The sequence below is a fragment of the Struthio camelus genome, chromosome 13 (assembly GCF_040807025.1).
Source record: "Struthio camelus isolate bStrCam1 chromosome 13, bStrCam1.hap1, whole genome shotgun sequence".
Taxonomy (NCBI): Eukaryota; Metazoa; Chordata; class Aves; order Struthioniformes; family Struthionidae; genus Struthio; species Struthio camelus.
The window spans coordinates 23,718,182-23,743,964 of NC_090954.1; the positions used below are offsets into that span (position 1 = coordinate 23,718,182).

Here is a 25,783-nt window from a genome sequence, read left to right on the forward strand (position 1 = left end):
ACACACACACACACACACACACACACACACGTGTATACATACATACATATATGTATGTATGTATATGGAAAATGTGTGTGTGTACATGTGTATTTTCCTCCTTGGTAATCTCAGTTTTGTTAGTAAATGTTATAACTTGTGGTCATTATCCTGTCTCTGTTTTCTAACAAGGTAAGTAGTTGTATGAGGGAAGAAGAGAGATTAATGAATAACGCTGTTCATTGGACACTTCCATTATGCATCTTCCCTACTTTAAAAAATAACACAGCCAGTGCAGGCACAGGACAGAGATTAGAATTTTGTGTTTACAGTACAGTAGTAATATGCAGGACTGACAGATGCAGATCCACTGTGAACATGCCCTATATTATAAAGGCACAGTATATTATTCTTCCAAGGATATTTCAGTTTTCTGTCAGGGTAGTTTTTTGGTTTTGTTTTGTTTTGATCCAAAGAGCATTTGTTAAATCCTTCCTACTTAAGTGGTGGACAGACTAGCTTAGAAGACACCATGGCAACGGCAAAGGGTTTTGTGCCAAATAAGAGAGTAATGATTTGTGGAATTTTTAAGGATTCAAATAGTTAGGTAAAATTGGAAGATTTCTGCTTTGACTTTTGAATTGCAATTCTTTAATAGTATAAGTGCTGCTCACAAATAAAAGGAGACTTAGGCAGCCCATGATAATATTACCTATTAAATTACTTTTTAAATTACTATGAAGAAAGAGGAGCTCCTGGCAAAATTCAAGCAGAAGAAGGAAGCACGGAGAAGGTGGAAGCAGGGATAGGTAACCTGGGAGGAATATGGGGATGTTGCCCAAGTATGCAGGGATGGAGCTAGGAAAGCCAAGGCCCACCCATCTCGCGAGGAATGTCAAGGACAACAAGAAGGCCTTCTGTAAGTACATCTGTAACAAAAGGAAGAGTAGGGGAAATGTGGGCCCGCTGCTGAATGGGGCAGGGGCCCTGGTGACAAAGGATACAGAAAAGGCGGGGATACTGAATGCTGCCTTCACCCCCTCAGTCTTTACTGGAAAGACCAGCCCTCAGGAATTCCAGGCCCTGGAGACTAGGGAGAAAGTCTGGAGAAAGGAAGACTCTCCCTTGGTCGAGGAGGATCAGGTTAGGGATTACTTAAGCAGGCCGGACATACACAAGTCCATGGGCTCTGATGGGATACGCACACACACAAGTGCTGAGGGAGCTGGCCAATGTCACTGCAAGGCCTCTCTCAGTCATCTCTGAAGCAAGACGGGCAAGAGAGAGGAGCCAGGGAACTACAGGCCTGTCAGCCTCACCTCCGTGCCTGGAAAGGTGGTGGAGAAGCTAATCTTGGATACCGTTTCCAAGCACGTGAAGGACAAGAAGGTGATCGGGAGCAGCGAGCATGGATTGACAAAGGGGAAATCCTGCTAACCCAACGTGATAGCCTTCTGTGGTGGGACGACTGGCTGGTCGATGAGGGGAGAGCAGTGGATGTTGTCTCCCTGGACGTCAGCAAGGCTTTGGACACTGTCTCCCATCACATCCTCTTAGGTAAACTCAGGAAGTGTGGGTTGGATGAGTGGATGGTGAGGTGGATTGAGAACTTGGCTGGATGGCCGAGCTCAGAGGGTTGTGAGCTCAGGGCGCAGAGTCGAGTTGGAGGCCTGTAGCTAGCGATGTAAGCCGGGGTCAATGCTGGGTGCAGTGCTGTTCATCTTGTTCACCAGTGACCTGGAGGAAGGGACAGAGCGCACCCTCAGCAAGTTTGCTGATGATACTAAACTGGGAGGAATGGCTGACACACCAGAAGGCTGTGCTGTCATTCAGAGGGAGGAATGGAGAGGAACTTCATGCAGTTCAGTGAAGGCAAGTGTAGGATCCTGTGCCTGGGGAGGAACAACCCCCTGCACCAGAACAGGCTGGGGGTTGACCTGCTGGAAAGCAGCTCTGCGGAGAAGGACCTGGGGGACAGCAAGTTGACCACGAGCCAGCAGTGTGCCCTTGTGGCCAAGAAGGCCAATGGGATCCTGGGCTGCATCAGGAAGAGCGTTGGCAGCAGGTGGAGGGAGGTGCTCCTGCCCCTCTCCTCAGCCCTGCTGAGGCCACACCTGGAGTACCGTGTCCAGTTCTGGGCTCCCCAGTACAAGAGAGACATGGCCCTCCTGGAGAGGGTCCAGCACAGGGCTACAAAGATGGTGAGGGGACTGGAGCATCTCTCCTCTGAAGAAAGGCTGCGAGAGCTGGGCCTGTTCAGCCTGGGGAAGGGAAGACTGAGAGGGGATCTCATCAACGTGTACAAGTATCTGAAGGGAGGGTGTTGAGAAGATGAGGCCAGTCTCTTCTCCGTGGTGCCCAGAGACAGGACAAGAGGCAGCGGGCACAAACTGAACCACAGGAAGTTCCATCTGAACCTGAGGAAAAACTTCTTGACTGTGAGGGTGACAGAGCCCTGGAAGAGGCTGCCCAGAGAGGTAGTGGAGTCTCCTTCTCTGGAGATATTCAAAACCCGCCTGGATGTGATCCTGGGCAATCTGCTCTAGAGGCCCCTGCTGGAGCAGAATGGGTTGGACTAGATGATCTCCAGAGGTCCCTTCCAACCTCAACCATTCTGTGATTCTGTGAAAGGCTGTGTAACACAGGTGGTCAAACTTGGCTCAAGCATCATATGAATTAAAGGTGTGGGAGTTACTGCAAAAGATGCTCAAACAGTGTGAAACAAATGGAAGTGAGACATATCCCCTGTTTTCTAACTTATATTCACAGGAGGAGCTTCGCTTTAAAGCCTTGCATTTTTGATTAGGTAAAATAATCCTTTTGGAAGTCGTGCTACTACAACCCACAGAACTTAGCTGATGAATAGATTAGTTGCTAGTCTGCACAGCACATATGTAAAAGTAAAGTGTCCACAGGAAAACTTCTGTCCTCTTTGCTTATCTATTGACTGTGGAAACTGGTAACGTGCTGGAAGGTGTGAATGCGTGATAACATTCTTTCAGTGCCTGGATAATAGCTAAGGCCACAGCATGTCTTTTAACATGTTGTGTGCTGTCATTTCAGGTTGTCGATCTGCTGTTGGCCCGGGGAGCAAATAAAGAACATAGGAATGTGTCTGATTATACACCGTTAAGCCTTGCTGCATCTGGTGGATATGTCAATATCATCAAGATTCTCCTCAATGCTGGAGCAGAAATTAATTCAAGGTAATGTATTCTATGCATCAGATTAACTGCAGTGTAGGACAAATATTCTGTTGTTGGTTGTATACTGCTGTATATGCTACAAGCTTTAGTCCTCTCATACCTCCTTGCAGCCTTTCTGCACTGTTCCCATTATCCTCTGTGTTCATGGTCTCTTAATCAATGCTTTAAGCTGCTTTTTAACTGCCACTGACAAACTGCTGCAGACAAACTTCATTTCTCTCGTATCTACGTTTTAAGTGATAATGTAGTTTGCAAGCCTATTCTTTCCCTCTCCCTTTGCCACCATTCTGGGATGCAGAAGTCCAACGCTTTTCCAGTGGAACTAAAAAGAACCAGCTGAAGCTCACAAGGCAGCTCTGTGTATTTGTTGGAAGATTTCTTTTCCAGTAAGAGGAGCAGAAAATATATGGCTGAGTTTCTTAAGCACTCTCTTTATTCATTGTTGGAAAGCTAGTGTTGTGTTCTGTCCCCAGAAGAAGTTTAAACTCTGGCTGTATCTTCAAAATACATTTTTCTGAATCAGAAGCAGTCTTGTGTTTAATATAGGTAGCTTAAAGTGTATGTGTGCTTCAACCATCTGAAATTCTAAAAGCTGAAACATTTTTCTTGTGTATAAATTGCAATTGTCTACTGCATGTAGTTACTCTCCTGGTTTCTGATAATCAGCTCAGAACTGCTAGTATTTTAGGTAAGTGTCTGTATATATTGTTTCTTTCTGGCTTACAATGAAACGTTTTGTTCTTCTCGGATACACTTGCATTTTACAGAGCATTCATGCAGTTCTGGGAACTGTAGTTTGTTTCTTTCTCTTTAGGACTGGGAGTAAGCTAGGTATTTCTCCTCTGATGTTGGCCGCTATGAATGGCCATGTACCTGCAGTGAAACTGTTGCTTGATATGGGTTCTGATATTAACGCCCAAATTGAGACCAATCGGAATACAGCCCTCACCCTGGCTTGTTTCCAAGGCCGAGCAGAGGTGGTCAGTTTGCTTTTGGACAGGAAGGCCAATGTTGAACATAGGGCTAAGGTAAGCATGTGGATCACATTTCCTTATGACTTATTTCTAAGAGGTGCATTTTTCCAAGAGCTGTCAAGTTTCTTGAAATTTTCTTATTTATTATTCTTTCTTTTCTTATTCTTTGACCTCCTTTGGTTCTGTCTTCAGTGGTTCAAAAGCATATCAGTAGTGATGGAGCCAGACATTTGGCAGGTGGGGGGGTTGTTTTCTTATTGTTATTCCTTTGGGAAGGGTTTTTTTTTTTTAAGGTATTTGAACGCTTCTCCTTGCTAGTGGGAATAAAAGGAAAAGTGTTTTAGTAAAAACCTCCTTGCCCCTGTTGATTTGTAAGTTTCAAGGTTATATCTAGCAGCTTGTAGTGCTGGGGATGATGCATGCCTAGTTTCATTTACTGTAGAATAGGAAAATTAGAGGAAAACTGTTAAATGTTCTGAAATAAGCTTTTTAAACAAATATAAGCAGCAATGATGATGGTTAATTGTTTGTGTCGGGGGAAGGACCACTGGGCCTTCTGAGGTTAAAAACGGAACCCACCTTGGTTGACTCTTGCTCCGAACTGCCAAGAAACCTTTCAAGTTTAAGGTTGACATGATGTTCATTGACAGAACAGATAGATATGCAAACCTTAGTCAAGTCCAGAAAGAAAGGAAACAATACTTTACGTCAGTGATTGGCAGGTACAGCACGCTGCTTCGTTCACATCAACCCAAGTAGTGCATTCAAACCTGGTCTGTTAGATTTAAAACTGTAATGTTAACACAGAACCCAGGGCTTCAATATTGTGACTTTCTGCACCTCTGAAATGCTCTGCCAGTCCCATTCTTTGGTAATCTAGGACAGCTTTGTGTATCTTACCGTAAAGCAAGCCTAAAACTAGTGTAGACAGCCAGATTGATCTCCCCAGCAGAAAGGATTTTTTGTTAACTCCTAATGCTATTGGAATAATTACTATGTCCATCTACCTCACCTACTTCTGGAATGACAGTGACTGGAGAAAAAGGGACGTGGATAAAAGCCAGCTCTCAAATGGTCAGTTGGGCATGTTAGCAGCTGGTATAAATTTATTTAATAGTCTGGCCTGACAGCTAGATTGGTCCCAGGTCAGCCTCTGTGCTAAGGGAGGCTAGAGAGAGTCTCTAAAGCCTGGTTTGGGGCCCTTTTTGTAGAAACACCTGCATCTGCATCTGGATCTGTACTTTAGAGATTCTTTGTAAACTTTTCATTGATCAGGTGGGTATCTGGTGGTACTTAGTTTAGGTTGGTGTAAATCAAAGCCCAATAAGATGTTTTTTGAGAAAGATGCTTGAAGTTAGACTTTTAAAGTAAATATAAGCAGTTAAATAAAAAAAATTTGATTTACATGTATAGGAATCCTTAATATAATCTGAAGTAATTCTATACAGATTTCACAATGTGTAACTCATTCTTTTTGCACAGACTGGTCTCACACCTCTGATGGAAGCTGCTTCAGGAGGATATGCAGAGGTTGGAAGAGTTCTTCTTGATAAAGGAGCAGATGTTAATGCTCCGCCTGTGCCTTCCTCAAGAGATACAGCTTTAACAATTGCAGCAGATAAGGGTCACTACAAGTTCTGTGAGCTCCTGATTAATCGGTAAATTATTTCTTATTAGTAGCATACTTATTCTGTAGCTGTTTTTTTCTGTGACAAGGATGCCCTTGTTTGCATTGTTATGTACATCTGATAGCAAGGAGAACAGGGAACTTTGGAAGTACGGTGTCATCTGTTCCCTACGCCAGTATAACTCTGGAGTATCCTACTACTCCAGTGTTAATGAAGCTAGGTAGACAGCCGGGACCAGAGGTAAGCAGTGTCCAGCTATGCTGACTATGTAGTAATCCCAACAATTCCTACATGAGCATAGTCCTGTTATCCCTTATGGAGCAGAGCATGGAAATAGCACTGGAGCTATTAAATTGTAACCCTGTGTGCAGCTAAAATCTCAAATGGCTTCTTTGCACTTTGAGTAGTCACAAAGCTAAAGATTAGTTAAAAGCTCTTTGTTAGCTAGTTGCCTAACTGATGCAGAAGGCTAAGTTAGGTGAGTGTTCATTGCTGTGAAGTGAGAGTAGGAGAGGTTTAAATTGTCTTCGTTTTATCATGTTGTGGCTTAAAAAAAAGAAGATCTTGGGGACAGAATTTCTACATCTAGACACTGGATTTCAGTGGTTGAAGTTGCATATTCAATTGTAGTCTGATCTTTCATTATCTTGCTTCCTGATTTCCATCTTTACTGATACCTTATTTCACTCAATTATACTTGTACTACTTTAGAGGAGCGCATATCGATGTTCGTAACAAGAAAGGAAATACACCTCTTTGGTTGGCAGCTAATGGTGGTCACTATGATGTAGTTCAGTTGCTTGTGCAAGCAGGAGCAGATGTGGATGCAGCTGATAATCGGAAAATTACACCTCTTATGTCAGCATTTCGCAAGGTAGGAGAACAACTTGACTATGTTTCAATGCTAACTGTTTTCAAAACAGAATTTCTCATTTGGTTTTAAATCTAAATGTTTAGTCTTGGGAGAATCAAATATAAAACACCAAAATTACTATTTTGATAAAATGCCTGCTTTAAGGTAATCATCTGCAGACCTTAGACCCTCTCTAGAGAAGAGCTAAGATGCACTTCACAAAGATCTGTTTTTTGAGAGGTGAAAAGCTTTGTTCCATAAAACATGTTAACTTTATCTCTGCTTATGCAGTGTTAAAACTTTTCACATTTCTCGCTCTTGAGATTAGGAATTTAGAGGGGAACATGATAAAGATTACACAACCTAATCCAGTCTTGCTTTAGCGATAGGCACTGTACCAGTCTGTAATAAGCTGTCCCAATGTAGTCCTCCTGTTCCACTGTTCCTAGGTTCAGACCTCATGTCCAATGTCTTGTTGTCTCTACTAGACTTTGGATTGTTGACTTTTCTTGTTACTGCCTTTTCTCCTTGGCAGCAGGAACATTAGTTTGTAATGGTTTGTCAGTGAAGTTTCTGGAAGCTAGGAGCATAGTTGTAGTAGAAGAATGTCCAACCGCAGTTGCCTTATACTTAACAAATACCTATGAATACAGATATTTGACAAGCAACAACGCTGAGCATTCCACCACTGTGTCTCCATTGCTTTCAGATAACTTCAGAAGCAATAGATAGGTATTGTTTTTGTGGTTGCACAGTATACCTCATCAAGGAGTGGATCTAGCAGCAGAAGAAAGTATCCTTGCGGGATAGTATTCAGCTGGTTCAGTTCTCTAATCAGGCTTACCTTTTCACTGAACAAACTATGTTAGCTCAGTGGAGTGAGTGGTGATAAGGTGAGTATGGGTGACAGGCAGGGTCTGAAGAGAGCCTTATCTGCTGGCATTAAAACGCAAAGAGCTGATTGTGCCCTCAGGCCTGATCTGATACTTGTATTTTAAAATAATAAACGATGTTTAGTCTCTCTTTGCCACCAGAATGTTCAACAGTAAACACACTGTCAGCACAGAGCAAACTAATCACCTCTCATCTCCCAAAGCAATTTAGCAGAAACATTCTTGTTTTTAGTCTTTACACTGAACTAACAGGTATCAAACTTGTATGTTAATGATGAGGGGCAGCAGCTGTACACAAAACAGATTAGAATTTTCTTTGCTGTTCTAGGGGCATGTGAAAGTAGTTCAGTTCCTGGTGAAAGAAGTAAACCAGTTTCCTTCAGACATTGAATGCATGCGGTACATAGCAACTATAACTGACAAGGTGAGTTAACTTTGAGAAAAGACCCAGGCCACTATTTCTATTAAAAATATACATGTGAAAATCTTAAGTATTCAAAACTGAATGTTCATGTTTGTGTGTCTCCATTTAATATAGAACTTTTTGGGTTTAGCTTTTGGGTTTAGCTTTTGGGTTTAGCTTTTGGGTTTAGCTTTTGGGTTTAGCTTTTGGGTTTAGCTTTTGGGTTTAGCTTTTGGGTTTAGCTTTTGGGTTTAGCTTTTGGGTTTAGCTTTTGGGTTTAGCTTTTGGGTTTAGCTTTTGGGTTTAGCTTTTGGGTTTAGCTTTTGGGTTTAGCTTTTGGGTTTAGCTTTTGGGTTTAGCTTTTGGGTTTAGCTTTTGGGTTTAGCTTTTGGGTTTAGCTTTTGGGTTTAGCTTTTGGGTTTAGCTTTTGGGTTTAGCTTTTGGGTTTAGCTTTTGGGTTTAGCTTTTGGGTTTAGCTTTTGGGTTTAGCTTTTGGGTTTAGCTTTTGGGTTTAGCTTTTGGGTTTAGCTTTTGGGTTTAGCTTTTGGGTTTAGCTTTTGGGTTTAGCTTTTGGGTTTAGCTTTTGGGTTTAGCTTTTGGGTTTAGCTTTTGGGTTTAGCTTTTGGGTTTAGCTTTTGGGTTTAGCTTTTGGGTTTAGCTTTTGGGTTTAGCTTTTGGGTTTAGCTTTTGGGTTTAGCTTTTGGGTTTAGCTTTTGGGTTTAGCTTTTGGGTTTAGCTTTTGGGTTTAGCTTTTGGGTTTAGCTTTTGGGTTTAGCTTTTGGGTTTAGCTTTTGGGTTTAGCTTTTGGGTTTAGCTTGTTTCGAGTCTTACTGTGTTGGGAGTAGTTGTATGTTTATGAATACAGGGAAATCAATCTCATGTTTGTAGAGCAAGCCTCAGTCCTTAATTTTAGTTTTACAGATGTTTTAGTGAGAAAAGTTTGTGTTCCAGGACCTGTTGAAAAAGTGTCACCAGTGTGTGGAGACTATTGTGAAAGCTAAAGACCAGCAGGCTGCAGAAGCAAATAAGAATGCAACCATCCTGCTGAAGGAGCTAGACTTGGAAAAAGTGAGTGGAGAATTGCTATTGTAATGTAACACTTCAAACTACATCTAAATCCGTAGGCTGTATTGATGTTTCTGTTTCTTGGGGCAGTAGTCTTCATGATGTGACTGTATTTGCTTTCCTTCCTCTAATATATAAAAAGCAACACGTATACTGAGGGTGGCAAATTAGAACTGCCTTTAGCCATTCCATTGTCCTCTTTCGGAAAGCTTGGGTTTGGACTTGGTGATGGTTACCTTAGGTTGTAGCTCTCTTGCATTACTTTGAGCAAGAAAATAAGTTTGACTAAGAGAGATCTTCAGTCTCAGTGGTTTGATATGTAGTATGTTATATTTCATGTAAGGTGTACTTTTCCGTGGACTTGTGCTCAATTCTACAAAGGAAAACCTACAAGCTGCTAGATGAGCTCGATGGAGTTGAGCAAATAGTGGGAAAGTCAACCTATCTCTCACTGAGATGCTGATAAGCGTCCTAGAATAACGCAGAAACCCCTTAAGCGTTCTTAATGGGTTCACTAAATGGAGGTTTTTGCAATTCTTGATAAAGAATTGATATAGTACTTTATTAATGACCAAAGTTTTGGCCAGGTTCTATATTAGTTTATTAAATTTTCCAGGTTACTGACTTGTTGAACACCTATCAGTTGCTGTGCAAAACTACAGTATAGCAAAGTTGGCATGACTTACCCCTCATACTGACAACAAGTGGTTAAAACGATACCATGTTTATTCTGTAAAATACTCTGAAAATTTTTTTTGAGTGAAAGTGCTGAAAAGTTACAGAAATATTGATGAAATTATTAAATATTTTTGAGAAAGGACTGAGATAACAAGAGATTTTTGCTGCTTTCCAGTAAAATTAAATATTTATAATACCTCTGTTCTGGTTGTGTTCTGTTGTCATTCCTTAGAAGTTTTGGGGACCAGCTGGCCCCATTGTCTATCCAGTTTCTGCATAATGATTCAGTATGTGACAAAGTCATCCTTGTTCATCCTGTTCTCCTCTCCTTCCTCCCTTCCCCTAGATTCCTGGAGAAGATCTGAATTATAAGTATAACTTGGTCTTTGTTTGTGAAAATGTTTAAGTATGGATATTTTTCTCCTACATAGTCGAGAGAGGAGAGCAGAAAACAAGCTCTTGCAGCTAAAAGGGAGAAGAGAAAGGAAAAGAGAAAGAAGAAGAAAGAAGAACAAAAAAGAAAACAAGAGGAAGATGAAGAAAACAAGCCTAAAGAAACTCTAGAGCTGCAAGAAGATGATGATGAAGAAGAAAATGACGATGAAGGTAAAGAACATGCACTTTTATGAAAATTGTAGTTGTGGTATTGCTTTTTTTTTTTTCCCCCCCCTCCTTTTCTCCTCTTTTTTGCCCATTTCTGGAATCTGGCTTCTCTGATATTCTGACACTGTTACACAGCTTCTGTTCTGGTTCTTCCCCCTGCAGTCAGAAATTTGGATGGGCGGTTATCAGTGTTCCTGTTACAACTGCTTCGTTCACTTTTCTTCCCCCTGTTCCCAAAGCTAAACTGTCTTGTTCATGGAAGATTTATGGCTGAATCTAGTGCTAATAGTCTGACAGCTGAGCAGGGAGTGTAACTTGAGCTACAGTGTCTTCGGTCCGGGGCACTAATTTCTGTGTGTTGTGATTCTGACTTGATATCCCCTGTTTTTCTTCCAGTGGAGCAAGAAGTTCCTATAGAGCCTCCTAGTGCAACCACTACGACTACAATTGGAATCTCTGCAACATCAACTACTTTCACAAATGCCTTTGGGAAGAAGAGAGCTAACGTGGTGACTACACCTAGCACAAACAGAAAAAATAAGAAAAATAAAACAAAAGAGACTCCTCAGAACATGCAGATAATTTTGCCAGATCAGCATATATCTCTAGCACAGCAAAAAGCAGATAAAAATAAAATAAATGGAGAGCCAAGAGGTGGTGGTGCAGGTGCAGGTGGGAACAGTGATTCAGATAACTTGGATAGTACAGATTGCAATAGTGAAAGTAGCAGTGGAGGTAAAAGCCAAGAGTTGAACTTCACAATGGATACAAATTCCTCTGGTGAGAGGCGCTATGCCTCATTGCTTATCCCCTCTCAGGAAGAAAAAACAAGTGCATCAGCTTCAAAAACCCCAACAAGGTGAGACCTCACTGTTGTTTCCCTGTTTTATAGTGTTTGTCTATGCCACTGTAAATTTTTTTTTTTTTTTTAAGCTTAAGCTTTACATCAGCTAGTGCATTCCCAAAATCTTGAGAGGTTTGCTCTATTCGCATAGCTATTAAATAATACTATTAACTTTATTGAATGAACTTGTTTAAAAATCCAAAGATATAATTTTGGTATTGCTGGCCATTTTTTAATACTACTTTAGCAAAATATTCAATTTTCTATCTCTGCACTGCTTAAGCACCTATAGCTAATTGTTAACTATATTAGAATAGGTTTTAAAGTGAATGCCATAGGAATTTAAAAAGTAAATGTCAACTTTATTTATAATCTATTTACAGAAGTAGTTTGATGAACTTGTGGGTTTTTTTTTTTTAAATGGTTTCGTTATATTGCATTTGAATAGCAATCTCTTTGTTTTAAGGAGGGAAGAGATTGATGACTCCGAGCCTTTCGCCTGTCAGGTTGACGGCCAGTTTGATTTAACCTTGTCCAGCCAGAGGTGAGAGTAAAAAGGACTAAAAGAACTCGATGACTGTACAGTGGCTATATGAAATGAGTTGAAAGATCTTTGAATTGCTAATGAAGGAGCTAATATCTGCTATAACGCTGGATCATTGGTCCGAACCAGAAAGCTTAGATTCTAAACCTGTAGTCCTTAACTAACAAGTTCCAATCTGCTAATTTCTATGTATAAGCAGTATGAATCTGACCACCACCACCCCCATCCCCTTCCCCCCCCCCCCCCCCCCAAAAAAAATAAATTTAACGTTTAGGAGCGGGGGGTATGTTGATTCACAGAATACCTGACTGACTAAGAATGTTAAGTATGAGATCATATAGGACAGCAAGCAAGGGGGGACTCTCCCAAGAGCCATACTGGTTGGGACAGTTGGGTGGGGAGAGCTGTGTTTTGAGCCCTCCCCCACTTCCCCCTGCTGGAGGATTAAAATCAGAATGAATAGACTTGTCAGCCCTTGTGGTGATGGTAGGGAGTTCTAGATTACCTTTAAGAACGTTAGAAATCGGGTTCTATCCATGTTCTGTTTTACGAACTTCATTTATTTCTGCCTGAATCTCACCCAAGGTCTCCTAGAAAAGCCTTTGGAATTCTGCAAGGCCCTATAGCAGGATCGACTAACTAACTGCATACTTCTACTCTGTATATCGAAGAAAGGAGCAAATGCTTCTGTTAGATAAACATATACGTAAGAAGCAAGACTAGAAATACCGAAATGGGGCTAGTATTAACTTCTGCAGATGCTCTTTGGCTCTTGCACCAAGCAGACTTTTTCTGAAAACTGTTTCCAAATTTGCTCTTGCTGAATTCCTTTTCTCTTTGGACATTGACATGCCAGTGACAAGGTTATTGCAACTGAAATAAAAACTCAGACTTCATAATGATGCTTTTCTAAAAGCTTACCTAGACATTTTCAGATAAAGCAGGAATAAAAAGAAAGCTTTTTAGCTTTTACTCTGTAATTGATATTCCACAATGAACTTTGCTGTTTTCTCTTTCATATACGTTTTCTTGTTCCATTTGCCTCAACCTTATAGTTATCTGAGGACAACTAAAAGATCTGTAAGGAACTTTTAAGTGACCTGGACAGGTGTTTTATCACAGGACTAAAACTTAACTAAAGTGAGGAGAGAAAATGCTGTCATTGTGAAAAGTCTATTTTCAAAATGTTGCTTTTCACATTGTCAGTACATTTGGGTTACTTAAATATGTGTAGATCTCAGGTTTGTATAAAGTGCAGCATACACAAACTGCAAGAAGACAGAATGAACATAAATTTTTGTAAAGAAAGAGGAATAAAATGGATGAATAACGTGTGTAGTGAAGAGGAGGACTGATGCTCAGCATAGTAATATCTAGCTGAAGCATGAGGTCCTTAGTTAAATTTTCCTGCTATATCATAGATTTGCTGAGGCAAGTCACTTTAGGCTAGTCTTCTAAAGACTCTTAAAGCTTTAAAGATTGCTGCTTCTGTTTCAGTGCTGCAGATGAAATTGTGAGCCCCCTGAACTGTGCTGCTTTTTGGGGTTTTTTTTTGGTCCACGCAGATCAGTTAGCCTAATAAGAGATTACCTCTTTTATCTCTCTCTCTCTCTCTCCTGTCTCGTGCGCTCAAACTTTGCATTTTTTCTATCACTAGACTATTGCTTCAGCTGTATTAGTACATATAGTGATTTTGAGCATCTACTTCCAAATTGACTTAATTGGTAGGTAAATAAATAAAAACCCTATAATCTCTGTGCCTCTGGAAGCGCTTCCCTGTTTTCCAAGCGATGTGTTAGAATAAGAGCTGAAAAATTAACACTTTCAAATATCTAGCAGGAAAGATATCACCACGGTAACATTTTCATAAAAAGTTATTCAAACAGGAGAACACAGTATAGGTGCATAACCAGGGTGTATGGTGGTTATGTACCGCCTATTATAAACTAATTTAATCTGTCCCGAATGCTTCATTCGGTTTAGCTCTCTGCTTTTTGGGTACAGGCTGTGGACTAAATGGTAAGAAAGTACCTGTTAAGTCACTCAATGGTTATTCCATTTGGAAAATAAGAATGAAAACAGTTAGTGCTAGTAGTTCTAAGTTCCAGAATATGTATACTGTAATGCTGTCGGCTTTATTCTGTAATTTGTAATCAGTACATTTCTGTTCCCAGACTCGAAGGTGAAGGTAATTCAAATTCTTTGTCAACTACTTATAAACCTGTTTCCCTGCCTCTGACCTCTCCAAATGTAAAGCTGAATCTGACTAGTCCAAAAAGAGGCCAGAAAAGAGAAGAAGGCTGGAAAGAAGTGGTTAGAAGGTAAAGACTAATTCTGTGTTTGAAAACTATGTATGAACTATTTTTAGCTTATAAACTATGCTCCAACATAGAATATCCAACAAGATTATTTAATTAATTACATTTATAAAAGCCCTTGCCCTCATGCTCGCAGTGCTGTGGAAAAAAATTACAGTCCTAATTTGCAGTAGCTCTGTATTAAGTTAAGATAAATAGGACATGAACATTTTATTTGGCACTAAAGTTCTTGTTTGTTTGTTTATTTTTTTTAACCTCTGACTTCAGGTGTTATTAAAGTAGAGGACAGGTAGATGATCGTTGTAATGCTAAACCTCATTGTGCTTTGCTGACCCTGACTGCTGATTTCACTTAAAATTCTGTGACCTTAGTGGTTGACAGAGGTGCAGTTAGACTTAAGATTATCCACAAAGCATGCTTTTCTTTTGAAAATGTACTGATTTTTATTATATGGCCATTAACTACTCTATCTTTTTTGTAACCTTTATTGTATTTACTGCTTGTAACTAGAAACGGTCATCTAGCTTTCCTTTTTCCTTCTCCTTATCAAAAAGGAATGCAGCATGAACACACAAGCATCAGATGCTTTGGGTGCACTTACCCTGCCCTGCTGCTTTTTTGCTGCAGTTATAGTGACGAGAAATACCCATTTTAGAGAATTCCAGAGTGCGTGCAAAGAATGTAATTTTACAGAGGACTGTAAAAGGCAGTTTAGTCTGAAAACTTAAGCCTTTGAACTCTTAGAGAGTTGGTTCAGTCTTCCACCGTTGGTTGCATTCTCAATCAGTGTTCTCTACTGTGACGTGTCCTCGCTAAACGTATGGTCGCAGACTGCTCACCACTTGGTGAGTCATGCAGGCATGAAACCGTTAAATAGGCAGCTGACTTTTCCAGGGCTGCACACAGACCCCGCCATCGACCCTGCAGCTCCTGCATCTCTCTTCCTGGGTCTCTTAAGTCTCATAGTAGCTTTGTTGAGTATTGTCTGCTGTTCTGTTGGAGGCACTAGGGTTCTAGAAATGGCATCCAAAACCTGGACTTTCCTAATCCCTGAGGAATCGGGCCTTGGGTCATGACAAATATGTTCATAAAGTGTTCTGTACTAGTGTTTTCTCTGTCCTGACCGATTGGCAAAGCATGTGTCCAGCCAAAGAGCTCTTTGGCGACTTCAGATGTGTTTGCATAATGCCCAGGACATGCATGTCTTCATCTCCTAAAGTCTCTCCTGGTCTGAAATGAGACCAGGAGAGTCCAGACTCATTCTTCTCCTCCCCTCTCCCTGTGAGTATCCCACTGGCTAGAAGGGATGTCTATCAAAGAAGTAACCAATGAAAACATCCCTTCTACCCTTGACAGGCAAGTAGGCAGAGTTTTGAAAGACCCTCCCCCTAGCAACACTCTGCAGCCAACACCAATTGAGCAATTTCAGCTGCAGAGAGGAGGGCGCTGCTGTTCAGGAGCAAAAAGGTATGGTATTGGGCACTTTTCAAGGTAAAAACCATTGAGTTTGGTGGGTAGGGAGGGAAAAAGTAGTGGGTGATGGGTGGGCCGGGGCCCTGGGCATTGTGGTGAGCTCTTCAGCAGGAGTGTCTCCGGGGTGGTGGTATGGGGTTCCTAGTGGAATGAGGTGGAAGGAGACCAAAGTACAGTTAGAAGCCCTGCGAGCAATGTGGAAATGTCTTGAAAGTTAGGTGAGGATGGGAGCCCCAATTTGGGGAGGGAGTGATTGGGATGTTTACCTCGAGAGAGGAGCCCTTGGAGTGGAGGTGGGGAGAAGGTCCAAAGCATGAAACAGTATTGGGATAAGGGCTTGTTGCATGTTCTGAGAGCATGGTTTCGGGGGGGGGGGGGGGGGAGGGGGAGGGTCTGTAGTGCGTGTCTCCTGGTGGAGGGAGGAAGACCTTAGAAAGACAAGGTGATGCTTTAGAATGTTTCCACGTATTAGATATGCTTAAAATAAAATGTATTTCCTTTAAATCCCATCAACTGAGAAACAATTGGTCAAGCTGGTCAAGTTATTTAAGTTTCAAAGACTGGAATAGCTAGGTGAAGCTGGCAGCCTTTTCAGGGGGTGGTGGTGATCTGTGCAGCGTTCAGAGATATTTGAACTGTGATCACAGTGGTTTCTGAAACCCTTTTGAATCCCCTCTAATTGTTCAGTGTTCAATTGCTGCACATCACTAGCAAGCTTGAAAGCAGTGTATGGGCTTGAGAAGTCCAGCCTTTAAAGTCTGGGGACAATGGTGGCCCAGAGAGACCTTGGCTGGGGTCTGGATGCGAGCATAGTTTGTGTTCAAAGACTTCCCAGTACTGTATGCCTGCACTGACCCACCAATATTAGAAAAATCCTAAATTGATCTATTTTACTGAACCCACAGGTTACAGGGTTGTGGCCTGAAAATGAGCCTGCTTCTGAAAATCTGTGCTGCCTTCATAGTGGCTTCCAGCATCTCATTAAATTACAGAACCGCACAGTTTAAGTCTGACATCCACTGTTGTGTAGTGTCACCTGTAAACTTTCAGATGGGGTATAGTTTCTCACTTGGGATCTGAGAGAGGTGGATACTAAAAGAACTGTGCATGCAAATGGTATTACAGAGCTGATCGCTGGGAAAGTATTGGAAAACCACATTCTCCTTACTATAACCAGTAGAAATAGTTAAGCCATGGGCTTTTATATTTGAAGCAGTGCTATTTATGTAAATTTAGGTCAATAAACTAAGGTTTTGTCTCACTTTAAAGGTACACAAGGTAAAATCCAGAAGTGTTTCTGAAGCAGTGTATGAGGTGCATACATCTGTGACGTAACAGTGGTAGAATCAATGCTCTGAAGAATTCCTATTGAGTACTGAGGATGATGAGTAATTTGAGTGGGAGAGTTTGAGAGGGGGTCCAAAGGGTGAAAAAAGCTATCAGCAGAAAACCACTTGCTGCCCTGAAGCTTAAGAATATTGGTTCAGCTGCTTGTCAGACAAGGGATTTTTTTATGGCTCTGAAGTTTAAACAAGCTTCACAAATGTGTGATTTTTGTGATATAGGTCAAAGAAATTATCTGTCCCAGCTTCTGTCGTGTCTAGAATAATGGGAAGAGGTGGATGCAACATCACAGCAATCCAAGATGTCACTGGTGCCCATATTGATGTAGATAAACAAAAAGATAAGAATGGAGAGAGAATGATCACAATAAGGTACAGTATCTGGAAAAGAAACTCTGAGTTAGTTCAGAATGTAATTTACTAGGACGTTTATTTGCTTTTTAAGACAGGACATATTTAGCTTCTTGATTCTAGAATACAGCATTTATTATTGCTGCCAAGAAATATTTAAGACCTGCTTATTCAAAGATAATCCTTCAGATAAGCAAAAGTGAAGAAATAGCTTACTTGATTAAGCATGCGATATACTCGCATATCGGGTTATAAAATGAGGCTGCAGAATGTACAAAGTTCCTTATATAAATGATAAATATGTTGTATTTAATCCAGGGGTGGTACAGAGTCAACTCGGTATGCAGTGCAACTCATCAATGCACTTATTCAAGATCCTGCCAAGGAACTGGAAGACTTGATTCCTAAAACTCACATAAGAACACCTGCTTCGACTACCAAATCAATCCATGCAAACTTTTCATCTGGAGTCAGCACTGCATCTGCTTCAAACAAAAACTCCTTTCCTCTTGGAGCACCACCTCTGGTCACATCACAGTCATCAACACTATCTACTTTCCAGCCTACTAACAAATTAAATAAGAATGTCCCAGCAAATGTGCGCTCATCTTTTCCAGTGTCTCTTCCTCTAGCTTATTCTCACCCTCATTTTGCCTTGCTGGCTGCCCAAACTATGCAACAGATTCGGCACCCTCGCTTACCTATGGCCCAGTTTGGAGGGACTTTTTCGCCTTCACCGAACACTTGGGGACCATTCCCAGTGAGACCTGTTAACCCTGGCAGCACAAACAGCTCTCCAAAGCATAATGGTTCAAGTCGCGTAGGTAGTCAGAATGGAAATATTTTACAGACAGAGTCTCCTGGATTAGCTACTTCTAGTTGTCCCATTACTGTCTCTTCTGTAGTTGCTTCCACCCAACCGCTATGTGTAACAAGTAATCGGACTCCCTCCTCGGTCAGAAAGCAATTGTTTGCCTGCATTCCCAAGACAAGTACTGCAGCAACGGCGATCTCAACTGTGACAAGCACCTGTAGCACTCTGCCCTCTGCTTCCTCTGCACCTCCAAACAATGGGCAAGTTCCCACAGCCTTTCTGCCCTCCAGTGCTCCACAGACGCAACATTCTGCACTTAAAACGGACTCTTTCTCAGCTGTCTCAGCGCCCAAAGAGAAGGTGTCAGCACCAGACCAGCCAGTTGGAAACGTGTGCGCCCCATCTTCGGTTGCAAGTAGTTGCAATATGTCAACTAGCAGCAGTTCAGGAGTTGCAGAAACTTGCCCATCTAGCAGCCCTGCACCGCTGAATAATGTCCAAGATGAAGTACTGCCAACCAGCATGTCAGAGATCAATCCTTCTATGTCAATGCCTTTTTCATCCAGCTCAGAACCCGCTTCTTTAAGCTTAGCATCACCCAGGTCAGTTGTTGCAGATAATCAGGACAACAATAACTTACCTCAAGTAGCTGTACCAGCACCTCGAGTTACTCACAGGATGCAGTCCAGAGGTTCTTTCTATTCAGTGGTACCAAATGCAAACCTGCATCAAGATCCTCAGTCTATTTTTGTTACGAATCAAGTTCCTTTAACGCCTTCTCAAGGTCCACCTGCTGCAGTGCAGCTTTCGTCAGCCATGAACGTTATGAACGGTTCTCAGATGCACATTAATCCAGGAAACAAATCATTGCCTCCTACCTTTGGGCCAGCAACTCTCTTCAATCACTTTAGTAGTCTTTTTGATAGCAACCAGGTGCCAGCTAACCAAGGATGGGGAGACTGTCCACTCTCCACTCGAGCAGCAGCTGACCCGTCTTTCACTGTTCAGTCTACCTTTCTGAATAACTCTGTGCTAGGACATGTGGAAAATGTGCATCCTGATAACTCCAAGGCTCCTGGTTTCAGGCCACCTTCCCAACGGGTTTCTACTAGTCCTGTAGGTAAGTCACTAAGATCATGCGCTGAACAGAATTCTGTCTCCATCCATTACACTTTGATCACTTGGAGTTGCTTGAGAAATAATTCATAAATGTTACTTAGAGGACGCTAGTATAATGAGGTCGACCTGTTTTAATCCAAGTGCTCTTTAAAATGACGACACCCCCACCCCCCTCCAGCTCTTCTAGGATGTTAAATATTGGGAGTGTTGCAGAAGTAGCACTGAGCACTGTTGATCTTCTGTAAGAGGAAGGAATTCTTCTGCCTGTTTGTAGGATTCAGAGTAGCACTGATTTCGCTTTTGGGTTTGAATGGTATGTCATGATACTGAACCCAAAGCAGCAGGGGCAGGACTCTTGATGAGCCCCAGCTCCAGGAGTGAATGCATGCACTGGTTTGCAGTCCCACAGTATGGGGCACCACCTTGGCTCTGAGGGCATAAACTCCCTGTATTCTTTGTCTCTTGATGTGGCCCTGATCCGGTAGGCTAAAGGATGATTTCACTTTGTTTTGCTAGAATTCTAATGAACTTATAGTGTGCTTTGAGAAGTTGGTGTACTGTTGTATGGTGTACTACTGGGAAGTTACTGTCCTTCAGTTGTTAAGATACAGTTATTCAAATTGACTTGCTTTTAATTTAAGTGGATTAGGAACACTCACAGTGAGTTCCCTTCCCTGCTGCGCTCTGCCTTAAGGACTGTTATCTTCTTAGCGCTCAGACTGTGTTGCAGGTGTCTGGCTGCACCCATTTGGCTGGAAGGGACCCTCAAGAGATCTAGTACGTTCCATCCCCTTTTCTCCTTCCTTCTTGCCATAATACATTTATGGTGCCTTAAAGTTGGGTAGCTAAAGAGCCTTGCTTTGAAGTTGTACCCCCCCCCCCCCCCCCCCCCCCGTATGTTAGATCTTTGAACTAATAATTCAGGACTTGAATACTGCATTTGGACACTTCGGTACTTTGACTTTCAAGTGTTCTGCATTCCCACTCATCTCGGCAGATTTGAAAAAGGTTCAGGACTTTTGAAAACCAGACTACTTTTCTCAGATTAGCTTTAACCACAGCATTAAGGTGTTTGCTATGACTGTAACTCTCTTAACAGCAGTTTGATTTGGACTGCATAGCTGCACTGCAAAGCACATGAACAGCTAGAGAGCTTATGCCATCTTCATTCCCAGTGCAGTAAGCAGAACCAGTCATAACTCAGGCTGTGGAAGGTAAAGTAACTGGATCTGACTTCAGTAGACTTCAGAAACTCTTTACGTGGGCTTACCTTTTCCTCTGCGGTGCTCTAAATTGGGAGCTGGTTGCTACTGGGATGCCCCCTCCTCAGGAAGGAAGCTTTGTAGCAAATGGGCTCTGCTGAAATCCTGACTATCAGATTCTGCACATGCAAGGACAGCTAACTGGGACATCCCATAGCAGCAAAAGATCTTGCTGTTCCCTTAGGCTAAGGTCATCAGTTTTTCATTAGGAAAAATGACTTTGTCCCTTGTATATGCTTAAATGGTTTAAATACTTAAGAGGTAATTGAGAATCATTTCTGCCCCGAGTTAGGAAGGGTAAGTAAGTAGCTACCCCTGGACAGATTACGCAGTTGACTTTTGCGAGGAAAAACATGAAGTTATTCTCATCTGAAGTGCAAAAATATTTGGGCAGAACACAATTTTCCAAGCTGGAATTGGTTTGGGATATTGAAAAATGAAGAACAACTGAAAATAGGTGGATGTGCCCCTGAAATTCAGACTGGCTGCAGATGACTGCTTTGTCATGTCTTCAGTTGATTTATTTAATCTGTCCTTCTGCTTGATACTACTTTTAATGACCTACATTATAGGATCTAAATTTTGTCCCTCACAAAAGGAGAGGGACTTTAGGGGAAACTAAAGAAGGGGGCATTTGAAAGCTGTGGTAGTGAGGAAAGAAAGGGCGAATAGTAGGCTGAGGACCTCTGTAATGCCTTTACCTTAAAGCATAAGTGTGGTCCTTCGCTCTGTTCACCCATATCGTTCACTGGTACTTCTTCACAGATACATAGGCCTTTCTTTTGGGCTCAGCCTCTGAGATGAGATGAACTGGTGATTGTATGGAGTGTTTGCTATAGGTTCCAGTGGCAGGTTTTGTGAAGAGTTCAAGGAGGGAAGAAAGGTCCAGTCGTTGCTGGCTTATGCTTTGGGATACAGGACTGCTGGACATGAAGCAATATGAGGGGCCATGCTTAATGAGTCAGTATGCTTCTAAATGATGAGAGAGGATAGTAATGGTCATCAAATAGATACCAGTCCTGTAATCTCTAGCTCTGACTCTACCTTACCAAGCAGAGGTTTGTCTGGTGTGCCTGTCTTGCACCGCTGGGTTACAGCAAATCTGTCCAACAGTTAGCATCTCTTGGCGATCACCTCTAAATTGGTTTGACGATTTTTTTGTTAAAATTGATTATTTGGCTATGAGTAATTTAAGCGTGGAGGGGTTGTTGGTTTTATTTGTTTGTTAAGCAAGTGTCACCTTTCTGTCTTAAGGTGGTATCTGAGTGCTTTTCTCATTTTTCTGTTCTTGGGTAAGCTCAGTTGCAACCTGAATTTTCTCTGATTTGCCCATTCCTTTGAGCCACAGGTACCTGCTGCAATATCCTTACTGGCTGTGGATCTGTTCTGGGAACTGCCTTTTGCCCTACTTATGTCTTTAGCTCTCTAGTCCTAGCAACTTGCAGAGTGAGGGCAGATTTAGCCTGATCGTTTGGGGAGGCTGCAGAGAAGACCAGAAGAAATGCATTTGTTACTTAATGCTTACTTCCTCTATGTTTTAGGAAAGTATTTGAGACCCTGCTCGTGTAGCATTGAAAGGTTTGGGATATTGAACTTGAAATATGCCTGCTTAAAAAGCAGCACGTTACTTCAAAGCTCTATGAAACGGCTGGGCTTCCTATTTCATATGGAGTGACCAAGTGTTGCTGCGGTTTCTCTAGAGGTGCAGTTAGCCCCCGAAGCTAACTAATCTCAGCAAAAGTATCTGGGAGCTTTGATAAACTGGGTTTTGCGCAGGGTTTGTGTGGGATTAATACACCAGTCCCTAAAGCTCAATTATGCTTTCAGAGCATAATGAAGGGTTTGCAGTTACCTTGGCCATGAATTCAGAGTATGCTATTGCAAAATTTTTAGTATTGTAAAATCTGATTTTATTGGTAAATATATAATTAGGAAGCTGGCAACTGAAATTAGCATTCCCTTAGTCTTTGCTCACAGAAGCCATTCTTAATATTGAGTAAAGCTTTTTTTCATTCCTGTTTATGAAAGAAGATGATAATAGAAAGCATTCTTTATGAGTTGAAAAATTAGTACTCTGGTGTATTCCTTTATCTCTGGCTGTTCCTCTTTCTTCTAGTACCTGCAGAAAACACACAGCAGTGCCGAAACTATTAGCTCTACGGTCGTTGCACTTTGAAAGCTGTGTCCCCCTCCTCCCAAGCCTTCAAAAAGCACTATTTGGCATCTTTCGCAAAAGAGCTATCCCTTCCTAAGTCTAAAGCTTTTTTTCTCTGTTTAGGAAACTAGCAGTCCTCATAGGCAGCAACCTCTTCAAATCTAGCAAGTTACTTCTGTTAACATGAACAGGCCACCCCTCTAGGTTTCTTGGCTTTCTGCATCTAGGCAGGAGCACTTGCTGTTACATTACTTTGCTTTTCCCCAGTGCTTGCTAGCAGGGGAAGGATTTTTGGAGAAGTCTTTATAGGAACTTCCCTCAGGAAAGGTTAGTCTTCTAGGCATGTAATTCATTATGCTGTGCTGGCCCTAGCATGCTGTACAATGCTGAGGCCAGCAGCCCTCTATGAAACTCTTTAAGTCCTAGAAGCTGTGGAATAGCTGTGAAAGTTGGTCTGGACTGATCAGCACTTCCAGTGGAGGTGAAAAAAGAGCTGAAGAACCTGAGCAGCAGCAGATGGAATGCAGTCCCTGAGCTGCTTGCAGTGGAAATGCAGCTGTGGATCAGGCACTTTCAGAAGCAATAAAGCAGGGATATTTGACTGATATATTTCCTGGTTTTAATATTGGGAAAACACATGACTTACAGTAACACCTTCAGGAGAAGGAGGGAGCACCTAGCTTACAACCTAAGCTATTGCCTTTCACCACTGCTACTTTCAGACTTCTGGGGTATAAGTAGGTACTTGCTTTCAATCTTACTCTGCAGCAATATGGCTAGTCCTGGTTGTGGTCATTCTGAAATGTTTTAATGAATTTGAAAGTAGTCTTGTTGAATAGGCCCTTGAAACTAAACCCAAAACTCAGGTAAACACAGCCATACCTGTTTCTGCTCTTAGGTAATAAAGTGTGATGAAAGCTTTTAAAACATTTTGGATAGTACTTAAAAGCTTTGGCTTAATCAAGAACTAGTTCCCCTAATCACTTTTGTGGGTCTTGGAACTTTCTTTCCATCTTTCCCTTCCTCATACATCGCTGTAGAAAGCAGCCCTCTCACCTGTTGTGCTGGGTATTGTCAGCCCTGTTTCCTTGGATGCAGTATGTTCTGACCAATTTACATGTGAACGTAGCTGTGCAGGACGGCAAAAACTGTAGTGCAGTGAATTGCTTCCTTGGTGTTTGACTCCATAAAGACTTTGACAAAGCCCTGTATTCCTATTTGCTTGACTTCTATGTAGCCCTTTTGTATGGAAACGTTCTTGCCGCTCTCCCAGTTTTCCTTCTTTGCCTTCCGTGCCAGGATTGATTCCTGTTGGTGTCCAAGGGATGGCTGTTTTTTTAAAAACTTTAAGCTAAATCAAAGAACATGCAGAAAAGCCTTCTGTTGATTTACATCTAAGGTAGAACTATGCACCTGTAAAACAAACTTACCATGTGCAGATACCTCTGAAGGTGATGAAATGCTTTAATTATTTGGAGCACTTGATCTTTCTGGTGCTTTGAAGAAGATTCCCAGAGAGATATATTTAATCAAATTTATGTTTATTTCAGGCTTACCCTCTCTAGATCCATCCAACAGCTCTACAACTTCTTCTTCAGGTCCTTTGACAGGCTTTTCAGCAAACATACAAGGAGCACGGGTTTACCTTCAAGGGCCAGCGCCTGTTGGGACTCCCAGCTTTAACAGACAGCATTTTTCACCACATCCTTGGACAAGCGCAACAAATTCATGTAGGAACTTCATGGGTCTGTCTTAGTTATCTATAAATTCTTAGTTATTGTCTATAGTAGTTTTGTAACTTGAGAGGAAAATACTCAGTGATGCACAGAATGTTTTTTTCCAATTGCTTTTAGCATCTGTGAGGATTATGTGCCAATCCTAAAGCTTTACTGATTTCTCTTTTCATGTAAAATGCCACTAGTTTCGGTAGCATTGCTATGGGCATATTTGGGCAAAAATTCAGTCATCCTAGGCTTTAAGAGGAGGGTTTATGAAGTTGTCAGGGAGCAGGAGGTGAGGGTACAAAGCTAAAATTCTCTTCTAAATCATAACAAGTATGACAGCAGGTGAAAATGACATGTCTGCCATGGATTGAAATTATACTTGACTCTTTTACTTGGGAATCTGGAATTATTTAATGTTACCTAAAACGTTCCAAAATCTTCATATATCATCCGAGATAACAGTTGGGTTTTCCTCTTAATGGGAAGAACATGGAAGTAGCTTTACAGAAAATACGGGCCTTTGATTCAGAGTCTTAAGCAGAGAGACTTTTCACGTCATTCATGCAACTTCATTAGCACTCCGAGCTTCAGAACCAAAATGTTTAAATGAGTGCCTAAAAGAAGTTGGACTTCCCAAAGAGAGTCAGTGACACTTTTGAAGTTGGTGGAACTTATGCTCCTATGTTACACGTGTGGCTTTGGGAAGCAGACTTTAGTTTCTCTTCTGCTGGGAGTGGTGGATACCAAAAACAGGCTGCTTCGATGCCTGTGGTATTCTGGCTGATGCTTCACATCTTACTGAAACTCTTCCATGTTTCTTACTCTTTCTTGCGATTATTTTAGATTTAATGTAGTGTCAGGAGAATAATACAGGATTCTGATGGCTGAAAGCATTTGTATTGTAACATTGATTTTTAGAGATAAAATGAATGGAAATTCTGTGAAAGACTGGACAATGTTCAGTACAATGCAAATGCTCTGCCAAAAAAAGCCTAGAAAACCTTTTTATAATTTCGCATAAGATAATGTTGGAGGGAGGGAGGACGTAGCGTTTACACTGGCTAGCTGTGTGCTTTGTGTGTAATTAAGCAAGAGAAATATTCTTTTCACTAGGTGAATCTCCTATTCCATCAGTTTCCTCAGGATCATCTTCACCCCTTTCAGCTGCTTCTGCACCTTCTAACTTGGGCCAGCCAAAAACGGGTAACCCAAATCAGGATCGAAAGGTACCCCCTCCCATCGGGACAGAAAGACTTGCTAGAATTCGACAGGGTGGATCTGTCACTCCAACTCCCTTAGGAACCAACTTTACAGCTCCTGTTGGTCATAGCGGTATCTGGTCTTTTGGAGTTAACAGTGTTTCTGGTAAGTCTGTTTTGTACAGTCTGAGTTAGCATAAAGACACCATCAGGGCTTTGTGGAAACACTATATTTGAAAAGAAAGTTGGAGAGGGAAAGAGGGAGGAGGAATGAAATTCCAGATTCTGAAATAAGCACTAAAGCTTCATAATCGGAAGAAAGAAGATAAAAACAAAATATTATGTTTGAATCTAG

The 25,783-nt window shown here is 41.6% G+C and overlaps 1 protein-coding gene across 17 annotated transcripts in view; it reads left to right on the forward strand.

The window, feature by feature from the left end:
• The window catches only part of ANKHD1 (ankyrin repeat and KH domain containing 1), a 125,165-nt gene that overhangs the window by 91,192 nt on the left and 8,190 nt on the right, over positions 1-25,783 (forward strand). For 6 of the 17 annotated variants that reach the window (XM_068959871.1, XM_068959862.1, XM_068959864.1 and 3 more), the window contains 15 exons: positions 3,043-3,185; positions 4,000-4,213; positions 5,642-5,817; positions 6,499-6,661; positions 7,862-7,957; positions 8,888-9,004; positions 10,111-10,285; positions 10,679-11,141; positions 11,593-11,670; positions 13,845-13,991; positions 15,345-15,455; positions 17,027-17,176; positions 17,474-19,089; positions 24,056-24,250; positions 25,343-25,594. In XM_068959871.1, coding sequence (XP_068815972.1) covers positions 3,043-3,185; positions 4,000-4,213; positions 5,642-5,817; positions 6,499-6,661; positions 7,862-7,957; positions 8,888-9,004; positions 10,111-10,285; positions 10,679-11,141; positions 11,593-11,670; positions 13,845-13,991; positions 15,345-15,455; positions 17,027-17,176; positions 17,474-19,089; positions 24,056-24,250; positions 25,343-25,594 — 4,096 coding nt within the window. The remainder of the gene's footprint in view (positions 1-3,042; positions 3,186-3,999; positions 4,214-5,641; positions 5,818-6,498; positions 6,662-7,861; positions 7,958-8,887; positions 9,005-10,110; positions 10,286-10,678; positions 11,142-11,592; positions 11,671-13,844; positions 13,992-15,344; positions 15,456-17,026; positions 17,177-17,473; positions 19,090-24,055; positions 24,251-25,342; positions 25,595-25,783) is intronic. The other 11 variants (XM_068959873.1, XM_068959866.1, XM_068959872.1 and 8 more) reach the window with 5 other exon arrangements.